This window comes from Eupeodes corollae, chromosome 3, assembly GCF_945859685.1.
Source record: "Eupeodes corollae chromosome 3, idEupCoro1.1, whole genome shotgun sequence".
NCBI lineage: Eukaryota > Metazoa > Arthropoda > Insecta > Diptera > Syrphidae > Eupeodes > Eupeodes corollae.
The window spans coordinates 110,735,601-110,745,891 of NC_079149.1; the positions used below are offsets into that span (position 1 = coordinate 110,735,601).

Genomic DNA, 10,291 nt, shown 5'->3' on the forward strand with positions numbered 1-10,291 from the left:
GTACATACATTATATCGTTTATTGAAACATCAAACAAGTAAAAAAACAGAATACATTAATAAGTCATATCATAAATAAGCAAATAACAACAGGCAATAATATTTATAAGTAACAATCTATGAATTGTATATAAAAATGTATTTACAACAACAACAACAATTCAAAGACTTATGAATTATCATAACATGTTATTGCTTAAGTGAAGTGTAAAAGAACATTATGCCAATGAAAAAATATTATGATGTATTCTTTATAAAAGTAATCTGTTTTTGAAATTCTGTATTTCAACATGCTGTAAAAATAAAAATCGATTTTTATTTGTCAGCCTATTTACAGCACTTTGAAATACAGAATTTTGGTATACAGAATTTTAAGATACAGAATTTTGAGCTACAGTATTTTAAATACAGTTTTATGATCCATAAAGGATTTCGAACGCAACCCTTAGATACCTTGTTGAACGAGTTGGATAGTTGTATTAAGATAGCTGTCAAAAAATAAAAACAAGTTTCAGCCGTTCACAAAAAGCAGGGAACATTTAAGCTTCGAAGTCAAAACAGATCTCAAACCTTCTAAAATTCGGAGGCAAATAGCTTCTTCATCGTCTGTTATGTACAGAACATCCTCAAATGCAACTTCAACTAACATTTTGTATCTTCTCGTTTACCAACAAATACAAAAAGCTGAAATCAATTTTCAAGTGTTGAATCAGCTGTACTTTCAGATACGTACGTACCCCACAAATTCTTGGATACCTTTGGATTCCTTTTGTGACATCTCCCCTGATTTTGATCAGCTGTTATTTTACTCGTAAAACACTAACAAAAAGGTATCCGGATACCATATCTGTCTGAGATTAAACGCAGCCATTGATTTATTTATCAAGACAAATACATACATTTTAATTGAAAAATGCTATAGACTACTGTGCTTTATTTCACTTTTCAGATGGGTTACGTGATTGTTCCATTTGTACTTTTGTAGGGATTTGACAATCATATCCTTTTTACAATATTTTTTTAAAGTGGTAGAGTTCAGCAGACTTGCACCTCGTATAAAAAATATGTCGTTGTATCGTCATGAATTTATTAATTTGTTAAAGAACTTTATTTGTATTTATGTATGCAGAAATATGTATTTATTAGAGGTACAAGGGAGTTATTAAATCCGGAATACTTTAATGATGTTTAGCATTTTTGGCAAGTGATTTATATGGTTTACTCGCTCCTACCTTTGAATTAAGCTTTAAATAATCAAGTTAATTTTAGATTGCACTTGGAAACATTTTAAGGAGTTCCAATGTACTATTTTCATGAATTTCTGAACTTTTGATAACTTCTATTTTGTCAACTATTTATGGCTTAATCATAAAATATTTTAAAGTTAAAACAAAAATAACTATATCTTATGTTGTTTTAAAATCGTTTTGTCGTTTCACTTTCATACATAAGTGCGTTTAATAACTTATCAGTGCTAAATAAGCATGAAATAAGACGTAATCAATTTCAAATAAATATTTATTATTTAATTTCGACACTTAAAAAGACACCTGATTGAATGTTTTACTAATATCCATCTAGCTTTATTTTTAAATAATCAAACTTTATTGAACCCTACAAATGTTCAGTTATTATAAAATTACATGGGTTCTACCTGTGTACCTACCCCAATCACATATCCATTGGGTTTTGATTGCTTAATACTTGAATTCCAAAGAAAACAATATTTTTCCATAATTCATTGATTTGTGTCTTTGCAAGTGTAGATATGCATATTTAGGAAATCAAACCTCAACACCACTTTCATCAAGTTCAAAACCAAAAATGTTATCACTTTCATTACAGGGTCTATCCAACCGAAAAACCGCACAAACTCTGTTATAAGTTTTTTCTTAAACACAAACATTCCAATCACAACTTTTTCTTCACCCCCGTCACAAAGTCATAATGACAAAACAAAAGAAATACAATTTTAATATTCGAAGCAGAGACCACAAAATTTTCACTTGTCTTTTTCAGGCAAATATTCGAAATTATTAGTGTCCATACTCGAAGCTCATGTAAGTGCGAAATGAGAAATAGATATTAAGTCTTGTGGTGACATGGTATGGTATTGTTAAATTGTAATTTAAATACTAATAGGTATAAATACCTTTTGGTAGAATTTCATACAAGAAAAGCCTTTAATGTGGCGCAAGGCTTTTAAATGATCACGTAAAATCAGCGAAGTGTATTTTTGATTAACAAAAAGGTAAGTTTCAGAAGAATGAGTTTTGAAAATAATGAACAGCCTTTTATGGATACCATCTTAGATGCCTCACAAATATTGTAACTTCTTCGCTATCATTCAAAAATACACACACGAATTATTTCGTAAGACTTCTTTAAAGATCCACCAAATTAACGTTTCTGATGTATCAGGCCATCAGGGGTTCATATGTGATCAGAATGTTAATTTAACCTGTAAAAGAAATTTCATCCGAAATTTACATTTCAAACATGCTCACATCTTTACTTGCTCATAAACCATTTCGAATTAATAAAAGGAACAATTTAAAGATTTAATATTGTCTATTTTGTGGAAGTCAGTAAAATTTTGACTTGATTGCAAAAATCACAAAAGCTCCAAAAATAAAAGTAAAATTAGAAATGGAAATGTAAGTATTCGTATTTATAAATTGGCTAACGCACAAAAAGTATATTCCACTATTAACCTACCTGTGCCCAAGAAGGTAGGTTGTGCATTGATTAAAAAAATATATATGTCGTATGGAAAGTCTGCCACATATCCGTACGTGATTCACAGTTGAATAGTGCTTTCCTATGGAACAAAAAAACGTGAGACGCATTTGATAGTTTGAAATCAAAGAAATGAAAGAATATTTTTATTTTGTTTTGGTTTATTTTTGTGATGGTGAAGAACGTGCAGTCTTTAATTGTGGGTGAAATACCACCGCATCCATAGATTTATTTTTTGTTATGAAACTGAAACACAGCCGGAAAGAGTATTGAAAGAAACTATATCAATATAAAAACAAGGGGTTTGTGGAATCATGTGTATGCTTGTTATGAAAAGTACGGGCTCCAACAAGGTAAACAGAAATATCCAAATAAAGTTCCTTCCAAGTTTGAGGTAAAAACAACTCACATAAAGCCAGAAAATATGTTCCACATACGCCACCCTAAATCACCATCAATCTTCAGAAAAGTGCAGTAATCTTAGATTGTTTAAAGGTATTTTGAGAGGTTCTTATAAAGATACTTTTTTAGTTAATTTTACAACAGGCACAATTTATTTACAATATGTATCGAAGTTGCCTAAAAATCGATCAAGAATTCTTGTTTCCTGTTACCAAGGAACACCGGATTTTTAAACTTGCAACAGTTTTCAGGATTCGGAATAGAAGAAAATGGATTATCTGAAAATTTTGAAGCATAAGAACACAAAAAGAGAAAGTGTGAAATAAAATTTAAATTATACTAAAAACAAACAGAATTTTTAATTTTCCAACATAAATATTTTATTTTGACGGATAATCATCTTCATAATATTTATCATCATCATCGTCATCCGAATCCTCATCTTCATCGAGCTCTATGTCTTTTCTCCTCAATTCCCTCTTATAAAGATCTTCAAATGCTTCAAACTCTGCTAACGTAACGTGGGCAATTTTTGTAGCGAATTTCTTATCGGACGTATCAGTGATTTGATACAACCGAGGATTTTTTGTTGGCTCATCTGGATCGGCTTTGGGAGGTCGTGGCTTAAAGAGACCCAAACGATCAAGAAAAACGTGTCTACATTGAATATCGAATAGTGATCTTGACAGAGCCTCGGATTTCACAATTTCTGGTATCTCTATTCTCATCACCAGATTTATGTAATCAATTTTCTTTTTAATAGTCTCTTCGGATTGTTTTATCAGATCTGGAGAATTCATAAGAAGCTTCCATACGTTCTTATTGGTTCCCAGAAAACTTCTGAGATATGTTACGTGCTTTAGGAGTTTCCTTCCATCGGAGATGTCTAAGAGCGATGGATATTTTGTAAGGAGCAAATGGGAAAGTGTCTCACCAAATTGGCAACTACGCCAATTCTCTAGACTATCTATGATTTTCTTTGGCTGTCTTGAGAGTATGGACGGATTGGCAGTGACAATCCGAAGGAAGTTGGTTGTCTTTAGTCCATGATTTATAAAGATTTCATGAGATTGTTTCCACAAATCAACTGAAGCAGATTGTAGGATTGGAGCTATTTTAACAGCTTCATCGATATGAACTTGATCCAGAGATGTGTCGGTAGAAGTTTGTACGGGTTTTGTCGCCTAGAAGAAATTGTGTTTTATAAAAGTTTACTTTTATGGCCGAACTTACATAGTCTTTTGATAATCGACTTAAACAGCTAGAGGTACGGAATTTTAAAAACTTTGTAAACATTTTACTTTCTGTGAACTAAAATCTAGACAAATTTTTCCTACACCGGGCAAAATACAAAACTTCAGTTGTCATTCATCTGTCAAACAATATGTCATAATAAAAACTCTTGAATGTCCCCCAAGTAACTCGTCCAGCAACATTTTTAAGTTATGGTGGAGTTACATGTTCTAAGGTGAGTTTGAATATTTTGTATTTATATTAATAACTTTTGACATTGTTCGATTCGAACTATAACTTTAGTAATGTTGGCTTTTAATGCGTCTAGAAGTCATTAATATTTTCTTTAACACAATCTTTTGCATAGCCCCACACATAAAAATTAAAGGGTGTCAAATCGTATGATCTTGGTGTATAATTGTTTAAAAATACTTTATTATAATTAGGCATGTTGTGGTACTGGGTGCACCGTTTTGTTGGAACCACATATCGTTCAAGTCACGATCTTCAATCACCAGCCAAACAAATTATTTTAATTTCTTCAAACTTAAGCTGAGTTTGACAGATGTTAAATGTTTAACAATTAAATTAAAAAAATAACAATTCTTTATTTTATTACTGGTCCCTTTTATTTATTCTACTTATTATTTTTTTGTAAGACTTATGAAGACAATCCAATCTATTTTAGTTTGAAAAACAAACTATTTCAATTGCTGCAAACTTGGACAGAGTTTGACAGATGTCAAATGTCAAGGCAAAAAATTCAAATCATAAAATTAACAATCCTTCATTTTATTACTTGTCAATATTTACTTTTTGATTTATTTTACATTATTATTAATAAGTAATTTGTTTGTACGATTTATGAAGACAATCCAAATCCACTTTACGTCTTTCACCACAAAAAGTTCTCTTACACTGTAGCTTAAAATAATAATACAAGTGATGTACTTCCAATGTTTCATGTTCTTAACTTAAAAGCAGAACTTTGAGCTGTCAATTTTGAAAACTATGTCTTGTGCCTGTCAAACATGTGCGCGGTGTGGTGATTTTTTTTGATTTTATATCTGAACAAATTCCGAAAAGTATTGTGCAATCATAATTATGCTGAAACATTCTTTTTAAAATTTAACACATAAAGACACCCATAAAACCCCATATCAAAATGTTTTCAATTTTAATTCGTGACACTGCCAGATCTCTGCGCAATTCGCTCTTTAAGAACAACTTGCCGAACGGCCTCATAGCCTTCGACTACTCGAGTTTTACAACTAAGGATTTTGTTTATGATAACTTCGATGATACCGGTACTCTGTTGGTGCGTTTCATGAAGTACCTGGCAATGGAGAACTCAAAGTTCCAGCCACTCATACCGACAACTATCCGATATCCCGATTTCTTCCCAGTCACCGATGCACGTAGTTTCCAAACGGAGTTAAGGAAGACCGATGTAAAGCAGATTCCTCATCTGATCATATTCGCCTTCACTTACAAGTGCAATGGTGATCCTCAGAAATTCGTCGGAGTCATCAATGAGATCGATTGGTATTGTGAGAAGAATTTGGATAAAATGGATCATGATACCATTCTGCAGACTTTGTACGCCCTCATGTACCTGCTGCCCGGCAAAATGACCAAGACAAATTTCTACAACAAATGTCTTGACAAATTGGTAAGCACATTCGATAAGGACTGTCCGGCAGAGAAATTTGTCAAAGTTTGTTTCTATCTGGGATTGGCTAAGAAGAACCAGAACTCCACCGCTTTACTAAAGAAATTCCTCAATACCTACTTACCCCAGTACCTGCCCGAACTAACAGCCCTTGATCTGTCGATTGTGGGCAATTCAGCCTACAAAGCTAGTATACCAATTAACAATAAGGCTTTCATGGATAAAATCACGAACGAAATTTTGGAATTAAAATCATCTGCAATCGATGATTCACTCTTGGTCACTCTGATAAAGGTTCTTCGGTTCAATCAAGTGAAATCTAAGGACATATGTGAGAAGCTCGATGCTGTTTGCAGTGAGAAACAGCTTAAGAGCTTTGAAGTTATGGGTCTTACCCATATCTTTGCGTACTTCGTAGAATTTCAGTGGAACAACAAGAAGACATGCTCTAAGTTCATCAATGAGACTCTGTCCAGAATTCGTTCATCGTCACAGTATATAAGACCCAAAGACATGACGGCATTCCTTTGGTCCTGCGCTCAGCTTCAACAAGGAGATCTTCTTAAGCCAAATGATCTGCGTAACATCGACCACAGAGTTCTGCGGATGGTTGAACGTGACGAGTTCAAATACTTCCCAGATCAGCTCATCAACACTGCTCTGTCTCTCTGGATGCTGGGTCATCGGTCTCGAGGGTTGATTGCTGAGGTCACCAGCCTAAGGATGAATCCTAATTCAAATAATCCTGATCGTTCAAAGCTTGACACTCGTCACAAAGTTCTCCTGAGCGCTGTTGCAATTGAACAACCCGATTGGTTGATGAGGGGTAAGAAAGAAGCATTCGCTGAGTCAGCGCCAGCTCCAGACTATTTGGTTAACAATAGAGTCGGTTTGAAGAAGGCGTTCGATAAATTAAAAGCAGAGGGTGTAGATGCACAGTTGGTGTTGCCAATCGCAGGTATTAATGTGGCTGGGATCTTAGTGAAACAAGGAGGCGATCAAAAATGCTATTTGGAAGTTTTGGAAGATGATCAGATTCTTAGATTTGATCAAGTCCCTGCGGCGATTGTTCAGTTGAAAATAAGGCTTCTCAAGCACCTAGGATACAATGTTGTAACGGTATGTTCTGAATTCTATTATAAGTGCTTTAATTTAATTTAAATATTTTACTTCTAAATTAAGGTTCGTGCTTGTGATGTCGATAATTTGGAAAGTATACAATCTTTACTAAGTGGTGCTGAAGAACCCACAAAACAAAATGTAGCTGCATAGTTAAAGTCATTCAAAATGTAATAATAACTTTTAATTATAGTCATTTCATGAATATTGTATATTCTTAGAATATATACCGTATAAAAATTCATTGTTTTTATTAAATACTTTGGTTTTAATTCATTTGAAAAAAAAAAAAATTGAAAATTTTAAGGCGAATATGTGACAAAGGTGGAACAGACACGGCACGTCACAGCGCATCATGTTGTATGTTGTCTTAACAAATGTACAGCACCATATTTCGTGAAGAAGAAAGGGGACTTTTCAATAAATCTGTGTTAATATTGTCCTCGATCAATTACAAAGGGGACAACGCTATCAGGTCTCTAGTCTTGTTTTAGAGTTCTTGAAGGTCATGGGGAAGCTGTTGCTTCTCTTATTTGTTTTTTTGTTAGCTGTATCATCTTGATTAAAAGGAGACAGAAGTTTTTTTAAGGCATTAACAAATAAATTTGATAACTTACATTTTTTTTAAAGATCCATGGGTGGAATCGGCTTATGTGAACTTGACTATCATATTTTTGATAGTCAAATTTGACTATTGACTGTCATTTATAAACACTCACCTTTGCCGATTCCACCCCAGGTCTATACAATGCCAAGGCCTCTTACAGTTTTTAAGCCATTTTTTAAAGCTTGATCGGTGCTTTCACAAGAAATCGTCATATTCTCCCAAGACAAATTTTAGATGGATTTTGAGGCAAAAATCGTATTGTACCCTTATACTGTATAGTGTATTATCAAAAACATTATTATAATAATTGATATATGTACAAAAAGAAGCAGGTATAATCAATTTTGTAACTATTTTTTTTGCCGTTTGAAAAAGAACTTGGTCTCGTGACTATTTGTTACGCTTTTATATTAAAATCAAAAAACTTTTTTAAAACTATTAGTTTTTTTTTTTAAATTTGATATTGTCAAAAAGTAGGGATGCTAATATTTTGTTTGCAAAGTAAAACAACAGAAGATAACAATGACACAAGATAGAATAAAATAAATAAATACATTTTGTGATGTTACAGCTTATAGAGACAGAAGTTCTAGTAGTTTAGAATTCTCACCCATTCCTGTGTTCCAGTTATGTTAGAAATAGAAGGGGCCTACCATTTTTATTCCGAAGTCAAATGACAAATTTAATAAACACTTAGTATGCCAAAAATACATACATAACTCTCGGACGCTTTTTCAAGTCCTCTCGGGAGAAAATACCAGTGAAGAAAATCTTAATTGGTTTTTATATTGTGTTTCATACATTTTGAAGTATTTACAATTATAGTTAAAAGCTGTTCGACCATCAAAGGTACCTGACTTATTTTTAGCGATTAAAGAAAAAAATGTTTCATGAGGGCTTTTGAAAAATGTTCTCTTTGTAGCTAGTACTTTGTTGGATTTCCTCTTGATTTTATAATATCTCAAATCTACGAGACATTAGGCAGGTTCAGACAACATAAGGGACTTAATTTGCAGTCAACTGCATTCTTTGAACGCAAATTTTGAACAAGGCAGATAGTTACTTTTTCAAGTGTCATAAATTTTAAACTCACAACTTTACTTCACTAACTTCTACCTTTAGTTCATCGTACAAAAAATGCCAAAAAACAATATTCTCTACAAAACACTCCTCAGGCAAGCTATATGTGTCAATCAACATTTTGTATTGTAAAAATATATTACTTATTTCTTTTCCAATTTGACAAGGAACCCTTTTCCACAAAACATTAAATAAAATTGGTCAGAAAATAAAAAAAATCATAGAGAAATAAAGTTCAACTTTCAGTGAAATGAAAAACCATGGTTTAATGTCATTTTGACATAAGCTCTTGACTTGATAGTTAGAGAGATTTTTCTTGCCTTACTTTCAAGTCGCCTGAACCTGCCCATTTACTAAAATAGGTTTTCCAGATGGATATACAGAGGCAATTGAAAACCTTATCAAAGAAAAAAATACATTTTTCTTCCGTATGTATGAAATATTAATCTTAGATCAATGGTTCAGCGTTACCACTTTACTTCAAGTAGACCCACTTCTTTTTTTCAAAAAAAAAATCAAATCTACTTCCTACTTCGCACCATCTCCAAAATATTGAAATCTACAAATACTTCATTTTCAAGGTCTGTCTTTCTTCCTTCTTCAATACTAATAGAAATAGACTAAATCTGCTTCTTTTTTCTCTTTATCACTCTTGTTTGTATTCTCAAAATGTTCATACAAAATACAAGAGAATTTAAAATCTCTTGAGTCTTTGCATTTGCAGTGGGATTCCCTTTTATATATTCTAGTTTAACCCTTTTGTCATTTTAACTTGCGACATAAAGAAACTTCATGTATGACATGTTTTGCATTCGTAACAAAATTTCAAACTCGAAGTCTTAATCAAACATGACAAAAGTAAAGAAGTCTGGTTTCTGATATTTTAAAAACTAAAAATAATAGTTGTCCAAGTACAAATTTGTACTGTAAAAAACCGATAATTCGGAATTTGCCAAAACAAACTGATAGATTTCTTTTTAAATGTTTGCTAAAATTTGTTGTTTTTTGAATTCGGTTGTGCTCTCGTGTTATTTTGGAATTGATTTCTTATTTTCAATACGTTTTTTTTTAATTTCAAGTTGTCAAAAAAAAAGAGAAGTGTTTATGTGCTGAAATTATATTATGATTACAATAACTATTTCTTGTAGAAATCGTCCTTTGCAATCAAAACACCCTGAAGTCACAAGCCCAATTTTTGCAATTTCGATTAATTTAAGAAATGTCACATTAACATATTGAATTATATGATATGAAGGCTTAAATAATTCTATTTTTTTTTAATTCTTTCATATAAAATAATTTAATTTAAAAACGTGTAAAATAATAAGAAAAAGTTAATTTTTGATTTTTGACATCTACTTCCATTTTTCTCAATCTAATCCACTTTTTTCAAATCTACTTTCACTTTTTTTGAGAAGTGGTAACGCTGGTTTTTCTCTC

General features: G+C 32.2%; 2 protein-coding genes across 2 annotated transcripts; one reads left to right on the forward strand and one right to left on the reverse strand.

The window, feature by feature from the left end:
* Positions 1-3,451: 3,451 nt before the first annotated feature.
* Positions 3,452-4,507, reverse strand: LOC129950127 (transcription termination factor 4, mitochondrial). Its single transcript, XM_056061958.1, has 2 exons — positions 4,374-4,507; positions 3,452-4,324 (listed from the first exon to the last, which is right to left on the reverse strand). Exons 1-2 carry the CDS (start codon positions 4,434-4,436, stop codon positions 3,521-3,523), a joined length of 867 nt encoding a protein of 288 aa, XP_055917933.1. The 5' UTR covers positions 4,437-4,507; the 3' UTR covers positions 3,452-3,520.
* An 871-nt stretch (positions 4,508-5,378) lies between these two features.
* LOC129951613 (uncharacterized) lies at positions 5,379-7,422 on the forward strand. Its single transcript, XM_056063852.1, has 2 exons — positions 5,379-7,164; positions 7,228-7,422. Exons 1-2 carry the CDS (start codon positions 5,539-5,541, stop codon positions 7,315-7,317), a joined length of 1,716 nt encoding a protein of 571 aa, XP_055919827.1. The 5' UTR covers positions 5,379-5,538; the 3' UTR covers positions 7,318-7,422.
* Positions 7,423-10,291: the final 2,869 nt, after the last annotated feature.